General features: G+C 36.1%; 1 protein-coding gene across 1 annotated transcript in view; it reads left to right on the forward strand.

Annotated features, from left to right (window-relative positions):
* The window catches only part of TMEM87A (transmembrane protein 87A), a 30470-nt gene that overhangs the window by 9367 nt on the left and 2852 nt on the right, over nucleotides 1-18251 (forward strand). Inside the window, exons 8-19 of the mRNA XM_015825084.1 lie at nucleotides 1007-1068; nucleotides 1491-1674; nucleotides 2139-2238; nucleotides 3084-3177; nucleotides 3845-3916; nucleotides 9464-9572; nucleotides 10377-10435; nucleotides 10914-11017; nucleotides 11395-11468; nucleotides 12960-13021; nucleotides 14312-14367; nucleotides 16470-16500. Of these exons, the coding sequence (XP_015680570.1) occupies nucleotides 1007-1068; nucleotides 1491-1674; nucleotides 2139-2238; nucleotides 3084-3177; nucleotides 3845-3916; nucleotides 9464-9572; nucleotides 10377-10435; nucleotides 10914-11017; nucleotides 11395-11468; nucleotides 12960-13021; nucleotides 14312-14367; nucleotides 16470-16500 (1007 nt within the window). The remainder of the gene's footprint in view (nucleotides 1-1006; nucleotides 1069-1490; nucleotides 1675-2138; nucleotides 2239-3083; nucleotides 3178-3844; nucleotides 3917-9463; nucleotides 9573-10376; nucleotides 10436-10913; nucleotides 11018-11394; nucleotides 11469-12959; nucleotides 13022-14311; nucleotides 14368-16469; nucleotides 16501-18251) is intronic.

Below are 18251 nucleotides of genomic sequence, written 5' to 3' on the forward strand. Positions count from 1 at the left end.
TCCCACCACTGTATAGAAGGGGAAAAAAGCAAGAGCTTTTGTCTATTTCAAACCAGACTACAGGCATTTATACGTAGCAATATTTGCAAATTGCTTTTCCCTTGTTTTCGTGATGTGAGACTCCCTTTTATCTCTGAGTAAGAGAAAACATCCTAACTCAATAATGAGATAAAGAAGGCTCCCAGATTTTTTTTTTTTTTAAATGTGATGTTTATAATGGAGTGTCTAGAAAAAGCTCCTTACACTAATCTTGGCAGTCCATTGCACCATTTGAGTCTTAAGACTGGCAATAATAAGTAGAATTTTCACCACGCCTTCAGTGATTTTTAAAAGAAAATGCCATAGCAAGTAAAGGGGCAGAAAAGGGAAATCAAAATTATTAAGTGCTTGGAGTAACTTTCCCATGACAAGCAAACTATTTGTGGGGCTTTTAGTTCAGCAAAAAAGTTGAAGTAAAATTTTATTCTATCAAGCATAGCGAGAATAAAGGGAACATGACAAATTCTTCTTAGCTGGTACTTCAGTATTGGAAAAAGTCATAGGGAGGTAATCTTAGCATTCATTTGTAAAAATATCCCCCCCCTCTTCCGCTCCCATCTTGGGAAGATTTAATTCAGCTGAATAGAGAGGAATTCCAAACCCCCAAAGCCATATATTTACTAATGAAAATACATTATTCAGCCTGTGTGAACGTGGAATCACAACTCATGATGATGATCCCATATTCAGATGGTTTTAAAATATTACCTGAGATAAGGCTCCTAGTGGATAGTGTACATAACAGTCATATAATGCCACCAGTGTCAGAGGTAGCATGTGTTTGAAGTTGCTGACATTGGAAGGGTTCTGGTCCCTTGGATGTTTCTCACTGACATTTAAATATTTCCTGCTTTAAGAAACTGGATGCTGTATTTAAAAGGTGTTAGCACAAAAGGGCTACCATCAAGCAGAGCTATTGTTCTATAGTCCTAATTTCTTGTTCTTTTCCATGCTTGTTTTCTGACAGTGACTGTGGAACTGATTGGACCATATGAATACCTTTCTCTAGCAGATTATCCTCTTATGATTGTAAGTTAATGCAAATTATTTGTTGAAAAGTTATGTGTCATTGGATTCAAAGTATAAGTATATTTGAATATTAAGTTCACAGAGGGATAAATCACATTTTTACCAGATCTGGAAATAAGGTGCATATGTTTGCGCGCGCGTGTGTGTATGTGTGCGTGTGTGTGTGTGGGTGTGGGTGTGGGTGTATATATATATATATATAAAATTCTGCTGAATTTTGTGATCTATAAAATGTATAAATGAATTTTGCTGTTATTGAATGTAACAAATTTAAATAATAATTAATTTAAAAAATTAAAAAAAAATATTAGTATCAGAATTACTGAAATCTAGGAGGAATCTATCCATATAAATAAGCAGCTAGAAAAGAGCAGCTTGCAATAATCCTTTAAATTGCATCTCATTTTTTCTTTCTCCAATAGTTCTTCATGGTGATGTGTATTGTATATGTATTGTTTGGCGTTCTGTGGTTTGCATGGTCAGCCTGCTACTGGCGGGATCTTCTAAGGATACAGTTTTGGATTGGTACAGTTATCTTACTTGGAATGTTGGAGAAAGCTGTATTCTATGCAGAATTCCAGAATATTCGCTATACAGGAAAATCCGGTATGTGTGAAGAACATATTTAAATACGTGCACAAGTGCAAGAATATGAATGATTCTTTGTGTGTACTAACTTTTTCTATCTAGTGATAGAAAATATTTTCCATCATGCTTTCTAGGTCATATCTGTCAAATGGAACATGTTTAATTGGTCAAAGTCTTTAGAGAAGGCATTAAAACAAAAATATTTCTGAAGTTAATTTTTCATCGGCTCAGTCTCAGTGCAAGAGATAACTGAGATAAATATTCTAAAAATTAATTCAAAATGAAAATCATTTAGTTCAGTTGAATGTGTTTCATTTTTAAAGAATTTAAATCATTGCACAAATATTGCATAGTTCTCATATTTATATTTATTTTTTCTTTAATAGTTAGCCTTTCCTAAATTAATATTTGTTGTAGCACAGTGTAAGCTTTAAATGCTAAACAGTATGTTCAAGAAGTGTCCTGTGTGTGTTTATTTGCAGTCCGAGAGGCACTGATCCTGGCTGAGCTACTTTCAGCATTGAAACGTTCCCTTGCTCGAATTCTTGTTATCATAGTGAGTCTGGGATATGGCATAGTAAAGTGAGTAATTCTTGTGCCCCAAATTCTTTAATTCCATCAAGAACTTTTCCATATGCTTTATTTGCAATGATTAAACCACAAAATGTCTACCTTGCTAGCTTTTCAAGGGGATACATGCACACATGTATCACATCTTGCAAAGAGGGAGAGAATACCTGAAAGGGTGATCTAAGAGGATCAATAAGCCTCTTCTCCAGTAGGAAATTATGTGGTTTTTTTTCTGCTGAGGTTTTTTTTTTTTTGGTGGAGAAAATGCTTTTTGAGAGGGATATGCAAAATTTAGGATTTACGATCAAAACACTTTAGAGAACTCTGAAATAATCTATTTCCCTCTGGACAATCCTGAATTTTCTTCTGGACCATGGTGACCTGAGGGCAAGTGTGGAAAGAAATTCAGACATTTCTAAAAACAACTGGAAGTAATTTACTTCTGGAAACTGCTAAACTATCCCTGGATGGCAAAGTCTGGGTGGAGGTTCAACATAGTCCGAAGAATAATGGAATGTTGATAGATTTTGCACTTCCCACACTTTAACATTGTCACTAGGCCCATCTTTCTTTGTTCTTTAGTACCTGTTCTGGGTAAAGGTATATATATAGGATGCAAAAATTAACAGGTTGAGGGTGGGTAGCCTGCTTGAGATAAGTTGGCCTTATTTGTTGAATTTGAGATGTCTCACTAAATATAAGCAAAGTTAGAAAAATAACATAGATTTACAAATAATATTGTAACAGGCTCACATTTCCTTGATGGGGAAATGATAGATAATTAAAATGAAATGTCATTTGACAAAGCCAGTCTGTGCTTTCACTTTCTTTTAAATTTCTTTTATTCCCAATTGCAGACCTCGTCTAGGAGTTACTCTTCATAAAGTAATTGCAGCTGGAGTCCTTTATTTATTATTTTCTGGTGTGGAAGGTGTCCTCAGAGTCACTGGGGTTAGTAATCACTTATTTCAGAGTTTTGTATCTCTCATATGCACGAAGCTGGCGGGCTTCACTTGCTGCAAACAAGTTTTGTATAGCATAAAATAACTGATTTGTTGAATATTTATGGTTGACATTCTTGACAGTGGCACCTTTTCTTGTGGTGCAGCAATAAGTTTTTGTTGACTCTCAGAAATAGAATTTTTTTGATTGGCTTTTCTCAAGCACTGGTTCTTTTTTAATGGAATGTTTTTAATCATTTTAACCTTATCTGTAATCCTTTCTATCTTGTATTTATTAAAGAACATGTTTGTGCACTTTATAAGTTCCTACTAATAGGAGTTTAAGAAGAGTATTCCTTTTTGTAATTTCATAAACTATCAAATGTTGGACAGGTTAATCTTGACTACCATATTGTTAGTTTGTGTAGTTAAACTCTGCTTCTTGGATCTGTTAACATTCCCAACTCAGGGTATCTAGGAGATGAAATTTCCTAGACCACATGCCAATTCCTGATCTGCTTGTTATTTCTCCTTGTTGTTCAGTGTAAACTATATTGTCCCATTTGAGTTTTATTTTGTATCTGGTAGGACTATTATTCCTATGCTGATCCATGTTTAAAAATCCTTTTTATTGTATTTGTAATATCAAACCAATTTTCTTTCTAATGCCTTTTCAGTCTTTCCATGGTATTACAGCTGCTGTAGCTAACTTCGGACTGTCTATCATTGACTCCTGTATTATTTATTGGATATCCTTTCAAAAATTGTGTCTTATATTTCTAATTTATATCATTGCAATATGTATCCTGGATTTTTAATGGATCAGAGAAAACTCTACTGTAGATGTATTTGAAAAAATAGTGAACAAATAGTTAAATTATTTAAAGATCATCCTCTCCACCTTATAAAAACTCCCTTTTTACAACCCCGGAACCCCTTAATTCAGGGTATGACTTGCTAATACTGTGAGCAATAAAAAGAGGAGCCATCTAACAAATCTGAATATCACCACAGTATCCCAAGGTGCTTTTTCAAAAGGCAACTGGACTTTGTTTTTGCTTGAAGGCTTTTCACTTCTCATCCAAGAAACTTCTTCAGTTCTGACTGATTGGTGGAAAATGGAAGGATTTATATTCCTTGCAGTCATTTGGTTGTTAGCCTCTTTCTGAGAGTCATTGAGGGCACTTGCACTATTCAGATGACCCAGAGGGTATAGATAAACCTCTAAGTAGCCTCAATACTCTCAAAAAGAGTGCTAACGACCAGATGACCGCAAGGAATATAAATCCTTCCATTCTCCCCCAAAGCACCTTTGGGACAACCATGACCTGGATGACTGAGAATTTCCATAGATATCACCAGAATATAAATCCCATTCTCAACTGTATACTGCAATTCAATTGACTTCAATACAATTTGAGTCTATTTTGCTTTCCTCCAACCGTGCTTGCTCTAACTGCTTAGTTTATAGTGGGCTGTATGCTCTATATAATTGATGTTGTCCTTGTAAAACAGCTCAGTTTTATGCATCTCTTCAGTAATATGTCCAAATGAGTCATTGTTCATCCATCTATATATTATTACTATTACTATTATTATTATTATTATTATCCATATATATTATTATTATATATATTATTCATCCATCTATAGCATTAAGTTATTATTCACATGTCTGTGGTATTAAAGCTGTTGTTTGCTTCCTTGCAGTGTTGGTAGGTTAGAATGGTTGGTAGAAGAAATTTGATAGAAGATTAATGGAAAGTGCAAATTGTGTATATAATGCTATTGTTTTAAAACACAAATCAGAGTGTTGTAAATATAAATGTGGATGATTTTATACAATGTATTTTTGACAGTTCCAATATTTAACTTCCAATATCTTAATAGTTTAGAACAAGATGCAATACAACTGATATTAGCAGTTTAATTTAATATTGGAAGCAACACATTTATGATGCTTCAGTAAGAATAAAACAAACCTAACACATCTAAAGCAAAAAATCCATATCGTTTCAGTTACAATGAAAGCATCCGTAAATAATTCTATTCAGTACTGAATAATTATTGCAATTTTCTGTTAGTAAATTTAGGTAGAAGTATTTTAAGCATAATAATATGGTTTACACTAGCCCCAAATGAAAATCCAGCAATATTTTGGCAGATTATTAGGACCAAGCTAGATTTGACAGTAAATGAACTGTGTTGCAATAATTTGCAAAGAGGATAGTTGCTGTAGAGTTTGATTTTTACTACCAACAAAATTTGGATAGGAAGTCTCTACACTCTACTTGTATTTTTCTTCTTGACTGCTAAATCTGGAAGTGACAATGGCTTGGAGGGAACACTTTGTGGAGTAGGACTCTGCGAAAGTGTAGCCGGCATGCAAAAACGTGCTTCAAAAATGTCAGTTTTGCCTAAAATGTAATCTGTTTAATATTTTGAAGCACACATAAGGGTGACAAATCACAATACAATTGGAAATGAGGGATATTTTAATAACAAGATCATGTTGCCCTGGCAATAAACTGTCGGGGGCAGTTGTTGTTGGCGGGAGAACCAAAATAGACAAGGCCACTCCACTCTCCTACTCTTTACTACTTCCTGGTATCACCTTCTCTCTCTTCCCTCCCCTCCCTCCCATCACTATCTAGGACTCTCCTAGAAAAAGATAGATGATTCTTGCCAGAAGTTGTCACTTGCAGACTTTTATTATTAGGCTTTTAACTAGGCAGGCCTTCCAAAACATTGACTGAGAGCATCTTTTGAGCAAAACAGTGAAATCCATTGTGTGGAAGAGACTGGAGATCTGAGAACTCCTTTACCAGATGCCCTCAAGGGCCTCACATTCTGGACCTACATCCTGTTGCCATAATCTGTATTCCAAGGTCCTCATACCTGGCATCTTTTCCTTAGCTCTGACAAGTGACATCAACAAAAAAGTAGTTCTTTGTTGGTGTAGGAAGATGGGTGTATGTCTTAACACACTGGATTTCCCCTTTTTGTCCAAGGTTAATTCAACCTTTTGTAGATCACAGGAAATATTCTGTCCTGTTTCATCTCAGGCAAGGTGTACATTTGTCCTCTGTGGTTATGAAGCTTATAAATAGATATATTTGGGGTTTTTTAGAGGAGGCCCTTAGGCACAGTTTAATAGAAAGTTCTGCAATGTGCTTCTGGTCACTTTGCAGAGATACTGCTCTAGGACATTCTTTCCTATCAACTTTCCTTCATTGATAGAGAATGAAAGTTGTGCTTACTGAGAAGTGTAATTCCAGTTTGTGGGAAATGGAGCTAGCAATGTTGCCTTCTGGTTACAGCAGTGATGTTTTGGGGTTCTTAACATTCTTTCTCCTATCTGTTCATTCAGTATTAATTATTGCAGTTCCTTTTAGTTACGGGTCTTATGTACAGATAGGCCTCGACTTATGACCACAATTGAACTCAACATTTATGTTGCTACATGAGACAGTTGTTAAGTGAACTTTGCCTCATTTTACGACCTTTCTTGCCATAGTTGTTAAGTGAATCACTGTAGCTGTTAAGTTAGTAACACAGCTGTTAAGTGAATCTGGCTTCCCCACTGACTGTTGCTTGTCAGAAAGTTGCAAAAGCTGTTCACATGACTTCAGGACACTGCAACCCTTATAAAAAAGAACCAGTTACCTAGCATCCAAATTTTGATCATGTGACCATGGAGATGCTGCAATGGTCGTAAGTGTAAAAACTGGTCATGTGATTTTTTCCAGTGATGTTGTAAACTTTGAATGGTCATTAAATGAACCGTTGTAAGTTGAGGTCTACCTGTAGTTGAACTGAAATCCTAGAATTGACAAGAACCCTTCAAAGGAAAAAATAAAATCCAGTAAAATAAAAACATGTGAAAAATATGTTTATGAGTGCTCTATATATGTACACACACATTCACACACACATATACATACATACATATATACACACATACATATACATACATATACATACATATACATACATACATATACATACACACACACGCGCACACACACACATATATATATACACACACACATATATATATATACATACATACAGGGCTTTTTTTCTCATAGAACGCTCAGAACGCAGTTCCGGTACCTTTTTTGGATGGAACCTTGTAGGGTAGGCAAGGTGGGTTGTATGACGTGTGTGAGTTCCGGCACCTTTTTTTTTTTTAGAAAAAAAGCACTGCATACATATACATACATATACATACATCATATATATATTCCCTAATTATACCAAAAATGCGAATCCTGGGTAAATCCATATAATAGAAATAAAATAGTCCGAGCACCAGGATAATATTAAAACAAAAACTGTTTAGCTTTTGTATTAAACAGTTTTTGTTTTAATATTATCCTGGTGCTCGGACTATTTTATTTCTAATATATATATATAGGATGCAATCTTTTCTCAAATCTTAACCTTTGTAGGCATGTTTCCTGATCCTTGATCTCAATGCCTTTTTCTCTTTGTCTCTTTAGGCACAGAATGATCTTGCCTCCTTGGCTTTTATTCCACTGGCTTTCCTAGATACTGCTCTCTGTTGGTGGATATCCTTCTTCATTGGTTTATTTGGTGGATTGCTAATTTATTTGGAGCTGGGTTTTCATGGTGGGTGGCATTCTCCTTTAGATATTCTGACTGATCTTTTTATTATTTGATTTATTCCCCACATATAATCCCCCCAAGATTTTGCTCCTACCTACCTTTACTAGTGCATTTCAATTAGTGAATTTGAAAGTGCATTCTGAATGTGTTTGATTTTAGCATTCTTATCCTTCACTCAGCATGATAAGCATTGAATCTCAGTACATCTGGAGGGCAGCAGGTTGGAAAAAATTATAGTACGGAACAAACCTCATTGAGCTTAGTGGACTTTTGGGGTCAAAATGGACAACATTTGACTGCAAATCTGGTGACCAAAGCGGCTACTAAAAGCTAAATCTTTTGCAGAATGATTTACACAATTCCATTGGGTCAACAATACAGGTAGTCCTCGACTTATGACCATAACTGAGCCCAAAATTTATGTTGCTAAGTGAGAAATTTGTTAAGTGAGCTTTACCCCATTTTATGACTTTTCTTGCCACAGTTGTTAAGTGAATCTGGCTTTCCCATTGACTTTGCTTGCCAGAAGGTCACAAAAGGTGATCATGTGACCCTGGGACACTGCAGCTGTCATAAAGTTGAACCAGTTGTCAAGCACCAAAAGGAAATCATGTGATCATGGGAATGCTGCAGTGGTCAGAAGTATGAAAAATGGTCATCGGTCACTTTTTTCAGTGCTGTTATAACTTTGACTAGTCACTAAATGAACTGTTGTAAGTTGAGGACTACCTGTAGTTACCATTTTTGGAAGTGCTCTTGTTGCAGTAGTAGAGTATATAACTGTAATCTGAATTTCTACAGAGTGTATTCAAGCCTAATTTAGGTATCCACCAGAAGTGCGGATTTCAGTAGTAGTTGTAGTTGGGAATTCTGAAATCTGAAGTTGTACACCACTCAGTTGGGAAAAACAACCTGAGGATTTTCAACTTGGACTGGAAAATCTCCTGTCTAAAATACTGGAGATCTGCTGTTATTCAACCCAAGCAGTATTAGGTTAGATGGGACATGGTCTGATTCAATAATTTGATCCAAAATTGCACTAATACAACTTATTTGATTTGGGACTTTGTATGTTATGCAAACCCATCTAATTCTACTGATTATGTTTAAGCAAACCTTGGTTTAGAATGAAGTATGAACCCATCCACTGTGAGGCAATTTATTGGCAAAAAGGGATGCTATGCTCATTTTAGTAATCCCCCTCAGAGTTTGCATGTACTTGTCATTTATGCCAGAGATGGAACTCATCTTAGCATACTTTCTGTAAAATTGTTGAAAACTATGTTCATAAGGACAATACTTTAAACAGGCACTATAAAGTTTGGAGATAGGATGCCACATGACTAATCTCAGTACTATTAGTTCATACTTCATGCAGGCAGGATTATTCATTATTTTTAACAGCCTTTGGAGCAATACCAGATCTAAATATATTTAATAACATCTGTGTCAGGATTCAAGGTGACAACTAAAAAGTGAGGCAGTCTGTAAAATAGGTAGAATATAATTCGGATTTCTGTGAATTGTTTATTATATATATGTTATTTCCCCAGGATTAATGGGTAATAATATATCTGGCGATATCAAATAAGATCTGAAAAGAAACTAGAGTATGATTATGTCATAAATGTGTATATACTGAATCTTCCCTTGACTTTCTATACATATTTATCAGTTTAACTCAAACGATGAAATTGCTGAAGCTTAGGAGGAATGTTGTGAAGCTATCTCTTTACCGGCACTTTACCAATACACTCATCTTGGCAATAGCAGGTAAATTGTAGAAATTATTCCTAATCTATATAAATAAAAATGTAAATGTTCGTTTGTTCAAAATCTTAAATCTCCAAAAGTTCTTCACCGATTGCTTTGAAATTTTGACACAACGTTGCATTCGAATACACACGTGTTTTTATATACCTATATAGATGTCACACCTGTGACAGGTAAAAACATGCTTTTTTTTTGAAAAACAGCACCATCTGTTGGACGTAAAAGCAACACACGCTTTTACCAGACTGAGCCACAGCAATGCATGGCTGGGTACAGCTAGTTTTAAAATAAACATTGTTAAACCAGATATCATAGGATACTTAGCATTTGGTGCTCAAGGTCAAGAAACATGTCCACATTTATTTCATAAATAAATAATAATGGTACATAAATGAAGGAGATAAATGGAAATAAAAATTTTGCCAGGAAGGAGATTAAATATTACGTTCTTATGACTTATTGAAATTTGCCAATCTAATTCAGACAAAAAAATCTTATTTCTTATTATAATTCTATGATGCAGAGGTAAATATCTTTGTTATCTCCTTAGGTTTATTGAACTGAATAGGAAGTTAAGGGTAAATATTTTTTTGTAAAACTGTTCATTGATCATGATTTTTATTTTCAGTGAATAAAGAACAAGTTTCAAAGAAATCAGGCAGATGACTACAAGTATAATAGTATGAATTGGTTATAGACGATAATAATAATTACATAAAAAAATCACTGAGTTCTGCAGTTTAGTCTGATTTGCTAATATTTTGCCATATGTATATGTTCTTATTTTTTTAAAAAAACTTTTAGCATCTATTGTTTTTATCATCTGGACAACTTTGAAATTCAGACTGATGGATTGTAAGTCGGTGAGTCTGTCTCTTTTTTGTCATTTTTGCTAGTTAAGTAGATAGCTAGGAATTTGATAACCTTGTCTTAACTTGGAAGCTAAGCTGGCTCAGACCTGGGTGGATGCGATAGAGCACGGGTGTCAAACGTGATCACGTCACATGACGTATCGTGATGCATCGCAATGTTTTTTGCCTTTGTGGAACTGGAGTGGGTGTGACCTGTGTGTGATGTATCTGGCTTGCGGGCTGCCAGTTTGACACCCCTGCAATAGAGAATATCAAGACTATAGTAGGCTGATCTGGGAAGGTAAGAATATATCATGAGAGAAGTCAATGGCAAACGAAAACACTTCTTTATTATTGCTAAGGAAACAACATGGGCATGAGCCTAAAATCATTAGGAGTCAAACTTAACTTTAATTTTGCCTTGCTGAAAATGTTGGGATTTCTTTTCAAAAATGGAACTTTTTATCATTTAATATACGTCTATTAACAGGACTGGCAAGAGCTGTGGGTTGATGATGCCATCTGGCGGCTGTTGTTCTCCATGATTCTTTTTGTCATCATGATTCTTTGGAGGCCATCTGCCAACAACCAGCGGTACTATACTTTATACTATACTTTATAGTATACTTTACTTTATAGTATATATACTTTATACTATAAATATAGGTAGATACAGTCTAAGGTAGGGGTAGGCAACCTTGGCTCTTTTATGACTTGTAGACTTCAACTCCCAGAATTCCTGAGCCAGTCATGCTGGCTCAGGAATTCTGGGAGTTGAAGTCCACGAGTCATAAAAGAGCCAAGGTTGCCTATGCCTGGTCTAAGGCATCTGTTTATTGTAGCTGTCCAGTACTTTCCCTTTTAGCTTTAGACACTACAAACAATCTTAAATATCACAAGTTTAAAGAAATGGTAAAAATATTTTACATTAATCTGATGAAGCCATTATTTGTTACTTTGCTTCCTGAAAGGTTTGCTTTTTCACCATTGTCTGAAGAAGATGAGGACGATGAACAGAAAGAGCCAATGCTGAAAGAGAGCTTTGGTAAGAAAAACATATCTCTATTTTATGAATGCAACTTTTATTCTGAAAGGGCATATCTGTAGCTTTATGTATTATCACTAGTATTCCTTTACCCCAATTTAAGTTTTAATTACATACATTATTGCAGTCTTTTGTGAAACAAGGCTAATTACAAGCAATTGTTTTGCATTTTTCTCCCTAAGAGACATACTTTTTTTCCATGGGATGGTCTTTCCAATCTTTGCATTGGCACGGGAATTCAAGCAGCAGCTGAAAACGTAGTTACATTTGAGTCAGACATTTATGAAATAAACAAGGTGGACTTGATTCACACATTATAATGAATTATGGTTTAATGTCTGTATAATACACCATTGGGTGCATCTACATATATTAAGTTAAGATCAAACTATCACATTATGATTTACTATGTCATGTGAACCAGGGAACAATAAACTTCTAAAGTTGATCATACTGTTCAGCATGCAAGAAATATATCCTTATATCTTCATGAGAGCATTTGGAATGGAACTAGAATACTGTAGATCAGACATGTCAAACACAAGGCCCGGGGGCCAGATGCGGCCCACGAAGTGGTTTCATGTGGCCCGCGAAGCCATCCTGGAAACAGTGAGGAAACGGCCCCCGCTGCCTTGGCCCTGGCCCAGGCTGGCTGGGAGCCAATGTACAATTTTATGGTGGCCATTTATGCTGAGACGCATTCAGTCTTAGCTCCACAAGGCCGTCTGGAAAAAGCAAGGACCCAGCCCCTGCTGTGTTGGCCCCGCCCCCTGGATGCATGCTGGGGAGGTGTCACCCTTTGTGAGGAATGAAGAAATGGACCATGCCTTGGCGTTTGCCCCGGTCCCACCCCCTTCTGCCAGAGACCCTCAGATCTATCCCACTCCTGCCCAGGCCCCCACAGGCACCCTTGACGCGAACGATGTAGAGCTGGCCATGCCCACTCAGTAGGCCACACCCACTCCATCCACACCCACCCAGTAGGCCGCACCTACCCGGCCCCCCGAGGGCAACTGCAATGCTGATGCAGCCCTCAATGAAATTGAGTTTGACACCCCTGCTGTAGATTAAAACAGATCTCTACTTTTTCTCACATCTCCACACAGACCTGTTTACTCTGTGTTTGGCAGACATAGATACTGAACCTCTGTTCCTAAAGTAGCTCCAGTGGGCTACTCCAGTTTTGCGCAGTTTAGGCATGCTTTTGTCTTTTTGAAGATCTCTCTCATATTGATTTATCATGGCATCAGAAATAAACAGGATTGGAAACCAAGCCTATAGGACCAAATAATTTTGCCTATGTTATCTTTCCCAGGAGTTGCCTCCACAGAAGTCCATTCCACTTTTCCATAAAACAGTAGAGTTTTTAAGCTTGTTCTGAGTGTGGGAAATAGATTAAACACTGATAAATATGTACTATATATTATATTTTACATACTCAACTAAGTGTTGCACACTTGAATAAGATTCCTCCCCTAATATGTTATGCAGAAGGCATGAAAATGAGAACTTCAAAACAAGAATCAAATGGAAATCCTAAAACCAACAAAGCAGTAAGTTCTTAGCTAGTATTTTTTTAGCTAATGCTGGGAAAATGGAAGATATAAGAATAATGTGCTAAGATGCTGATTAGTGAAATATTACTTCCAATAAACGGCAGCAATTATGAGTGATGTCAGTTGTTGGGATTAAACTAAAATATGCTAAAAAAGGGAGATGCAATAGCAAAGACACCCTTTTAATTTGCACCTAAACTTATGCCTTTTATAAATGCATATTTTAAGTCTCTTATGGCAAAACTATGTTCTAACTGTTACAAAATATCTTTCTCCCACAGTGTGTGTGATGAAAAAATTACCATTATGTGAATAAACTGTAATTTCCAAATTACTAATTATTTTAGCATTTTTATTTATTTATTTATTTATTTATTAATTAAATTTATATACCGCCCTATCTCCCTTACGGGACTCAGGGCGGTGAACAGGTGATACTAAAAACCACGATAATAAATAAAAGATATTAAAGATATTATTTAATGGAATTTGTCCAATGAATAATAATAAATTAAAGCACTTTGGATACTACACGGATAGTCCTCACTTAACAATTGTACTTTTTACCAGCAATTCTGTTATTAAGTGATGCAGTCCTAAAACACATCATGTGACCAAGTTAACTTAATAGCAGTTGTAGCAGTGTTAGGCGCTGCCGTTAGCAGAATCCCATGTGATTGCAGCATCCTGTGGTTATGTGATGGCCATTTGCAACCTCTTGCAGACTTCCCTATTGACTTTGCTTGTTTGAAGCTGACAGTGAACATTGCAAATGATGATCATGTGACCATGGGACATTGCAACATCGTAATTTCAAGCTGGTTGCCAACCCCCCAGATCCTGATCACATGACTGCGGGGACAGCTGCAACAGCGGCAACTATGAGGACCTTTTGAAAGTCCCTCTTGTTCAGTGCTGTTATAACTTTGAATGGTCACTGAATGAATGGGCGTTAAGCAAGGATTACATGTATATGAATAACCTGTAAAGTACTTTGAATGCTATACATTCTTTAGCATGCTTTAAAATAAAACTGGTAATTCAGTGAAGTGTATCTTTTTAAAATGATGGCCTATGTTATATATAAAGTATTGTAATAAAATGTTTATGGGCCTCTCTGAAATAGAAAAAGGTGAAAAAAATGACATGGTTAATGAGATATTCTATTGGAAAAATATGGGGAAGATACTTTTTACTTTATATTTTAGATTGAATGTAATCATCACAAAAATGTACTATAATTTTAAGCACGCAATAATCCAATAATCATCTTTTTAAAAATTGTAGCAAGAAGATGATTTGAAATGGGTAGAAGAGAATGTTCCTTCTTCTGTGACTGATGTGTAAGTAACCATAGTAAGAGTTATACATAAAAATATATTTAAAAGCACTAAAATAGTTATCGTCATGATTCCGACAGATGAAACTCTTCAAAAGAACTTTGAGGCATTATTTACCTTAAAGAATCTTTTATTCGAGAAACAAAGTATCAGCACTACATAGTTAAAGTCAAAAACTGAATTCCCCTCCTCTGGGCACAAAGTAACAAAGCACAATTCCCTCCTCCAATTAACTGTCATAAATCACATTCCCCAATTAGCTTCTCCCCAGCTCTCCAGCCCGCCAAATCTTTATCTACTCTGGGCGCAATAACCTTGGATTCCCACAGCTGAGTCATTATTATTATGACTAACCGGACTCTCATCCACATTCCCCCTCCCAGCATCAACTAACTCTAAAAGCAAAAGAGTAAAATGGCTGCATTTCCATCTGTTGTCAAAGCAAGAACATCCGATGTTAGCAGCATTGACAGATATTTTGGAAATAAAGGGGGTGTTGCCACTTGCAATATCCAGAATGGATTCTGCCTTTTAGGCTGCCAGTTATCAGTTTCTAATATACATTATAAATGCATCCTTGTTCTTGTTTAAACTTGCTTTTACTTGATGAAACAATCTTTGGGAAGCTTTTTAGAATCAACGTCCTTTGTTAGATTAGACAATATCCACTGGATTGTCTACTAAATAGCAATAGCACTTAAGACTTATCTACTGCTTCATAGTGCTTTACAGCCCCCTCTAAGCAGTTTACAGAGCCAGCATATTGCCCCCAGCAATCTGGGTCTTCATTTTACTGACCTTGGAAGATGGAAGGCTGAATCAACCTTGAGCCAGTCAGGATTGAACTCCTGGCTATAAGCAGAGTTAGCCTGCAATACTGCATTCTAACTATTGCACCACCAGGCTGTTCTGCCCCACTGTCAAACTGGCCCCAACTTGCTCCATAGGTATTAGACAAAAGGTACTTTAACTAGAGATGTTGAGTGCAGCGTGAGCGAGGCAAGCTCTGAAGAAAAACCGCATGAAAATCATATATTGAAAGCAATTCCCAGTGTCCAAAACCCTCCCCACCGGGAGAGCAATCAGATCTTGTTCCGATGTTTGGGAACATGGTGCCTTCAGAGCCACAGCAAATTCCTTTCTCAGGGCTGGTGTCCTTGAAGGCAGAAGATGACTCGGTTTAGCACCTCTGGTTCCTGTCAGTGTCCATACTTCCCAATTTCCCACAAGATTCTTTCACACCTCCAGCACTCTTCCCCTCCCAAGTGCCCCCTCCCCCCTGATTATGGCAGTTACTAACACGCTTCAAAGAAGATGAAAATAGGCAGCTGACACCCATATTTTATAGTGTTATGATGATGTCACCAAAAGAGATGGGTTGAAATGGGGCAGTCCTTTTTATTATTGTGAAGATTTGAGGTAGGTTAAAGATGGAAGTGGGAATAGAAAGCTTATCATTTCTATCACTAAATTCCTGAACCTTAGGAGTGGGGAAGTAGAGTGGGAATGGAAGCATTTTTATTTCCCAGAATCCTCCTGCTTCCATCCCAACCTCTTTTTTTTGGGAAAAAAGATAGGCCGCTTTGCAGCCTATTTTTGTAATGTTACTTCAGGATGTTCAGTGACCAGGAGGTGACAGGTACTTAGTCTGAGGTCTAAAGGCCCCATGTGTCTCCCCAAAGTTTTGGGTGCAGCCCCAAGAGTTACCTACAAAATTGGTGAAGCAAGAGAAAGTGAATAAATACACGAAGAACCATCATATTTATTACATTTTAATTAATTTCCTTTTTAATCATATTAAATACAATTATCTTTCTGGGCTTACCTATTTTTTGTTCCATCCATGTGTTATCAAGTAGTCAAAAGTAGCCCTAGGCCTGAAAAAATATACATCCTTGCCTTACATGGCTGAGGTAGACAAATGCTAATTTTGTTTAATGTTCAATGAAAGAAAATGCAAGGTTTTGTCTATTTATGTGGTTTTTATTTTCCTGCACTCTGTATCACCAGCATATTTTGGTGAATATGCATTCTTCATGCTAGCATGACAGCAATCATGTATTTCTCTTTGTTTTACTATGTTTTTCTTTCCCTCTCAATTGCAGGGCTTTGCCAGCATTACTGGATTCAGACGAGGTCAGTAACTAACCCTTAAGCAATAATTCAGGTCCTATGATATGACAAAAGAGTCATGAGCTAAGAATTAAAGAAATTATTTCAGCAATTAAAAACTGAATGCTTTAACTGTTTCGGTTAGTGTATTAGGGAACTACTAAATGTCAAAAGGAAATTTTGTTTCAGACGGGGTCAGTAACTAACCCTTAAGCAATAATTCAGGTCCTATGATATGACAAAGGAGTCATGAGCTAAGAATTAAAGAAATTATTTCAGCAATTAAAAACTGAATGCTTTAACTGTTTCGGTTAGTGTATTAGGGAACTACTAAATGTCAAAAGGAAATTTTGTTTAATACTTTAGTCAAAGATTTCATAAGAGATACCTGATTTTTTTTAATAATCTGCATTGAGATACTTTTATGCAGAAAGCCTGTAAATGGCATCCTTTAATCCTTCCCTGCAATTATCCCTTTATTCCCTCCCACTAGCTATTTTCCAGAACAAATCTTAATTTTTTTTCTGTGTATGTGGGAAGGGAGAGAATTAAATCTAAACTGGAATAAGTCTAAAATATCTTAAGACTTCATGTCAGCATTTGGTGAAAAACATCAATAGATGAGAACGATATTTCACTCAAAATACTTAATACCAGCTTTTAGAATGGTAAATATGAATTGTCCAATCTGGGATTTCTGACAGGGAAGCCTTGCTTGCATTGTTAGCTCTCTAAATAAACCTGATATTTTATGGAGAGGATGCAGAATACAACATAGTATTGAGACTAATTTTAATGTGAATTTGATGTGAGAATTTTTTGAATGCTGTTTGGAAAATGTGCTGAGGCTACCATACAGGAAATAAGCATTCTGAATGATAATCCAAATCATATTACCCATGATCTTAAAATGTAGAGTTGTTGCTATTGGCTTTTTATTAGACAGTGCCGCCAGTGTCCCTGAAGCTTTAAAGGATCACAGTCCCTTCCAAGAGAAATCTAGGTTTCCCATTTCTCTGCTTGTTAGGATAAATGGAAATACTTGGGAGCAAGCAGCACATAGCAAAAAGGAAAGAAAGGCAAGGATAACAAGTTGCAGTGATGCTGAGGCAGGAATAATATATAAAGTGAATAACTGCAATTTAAATATACAGAATATCAGTTTTAACTGGAGAATAAGGAATAAGAAACAGTTAAGCTAAGTGACTTGTGGACTTTTTTTTGAGAAGGGATTTGAAAAGAATTAGGAGAGCTCTAGTTACAATACAACTTTTCTTAGGATGTCCATTACATGTGTACTAAAGTAAAACTCCCATAATTCCCAGTCACCATATATTTATCGAAATACTAACTGGGGACTATTGAGGGGTAGATTGAGAAAGGTTGGTACACTGAATGGATAAAGAAAATGTATTGAATTTTTTTTAGGAAGGATATGATGGTGGACGGTCATGGACAGGAATATTCTAACAATATTTGCCTAGTTATAGTGGGGCAGTACTGTGGAGATATTTCAGGATAATGATTAGGAAAGTATGAGAGCTGGAAAATAGAAATGCACTGCAGGAATTGAAGAATGCACATCAAACAATGAAATATAAATTATTTGTGATTCACACATTTTCCATTAGACTAACGCTAAAGGTAACATAAAAAAAGCATGCATTGTGCATTCTTACAAAGCAATTTTTTAATCTCATTCTCTGTTTCTGATATGAGACAAATAGCAATAGAGTTGGTATTGGTATTATATGCTACAATCTTTAATATTATCT

The sequence above is a fragment of the Protobothrops mucrosquamatus genome, unplaced genomic scaffold (genome assembly GCF_001527695.2).
Source record: "Protobothrops mucrosquamatus isolate PMUCROS unplaced genomic scaffold, P.Mucros_1.0 scaffold2474, whole genome shotgun sequence".
Taxonomy (NCBI): domain Eukaryota; kingdom Metazoa; phylum Chordata; class Lepidosauria; order Squamata; family Viperidae; genus Protobothrops; species Protobothrops mucrosquamatus.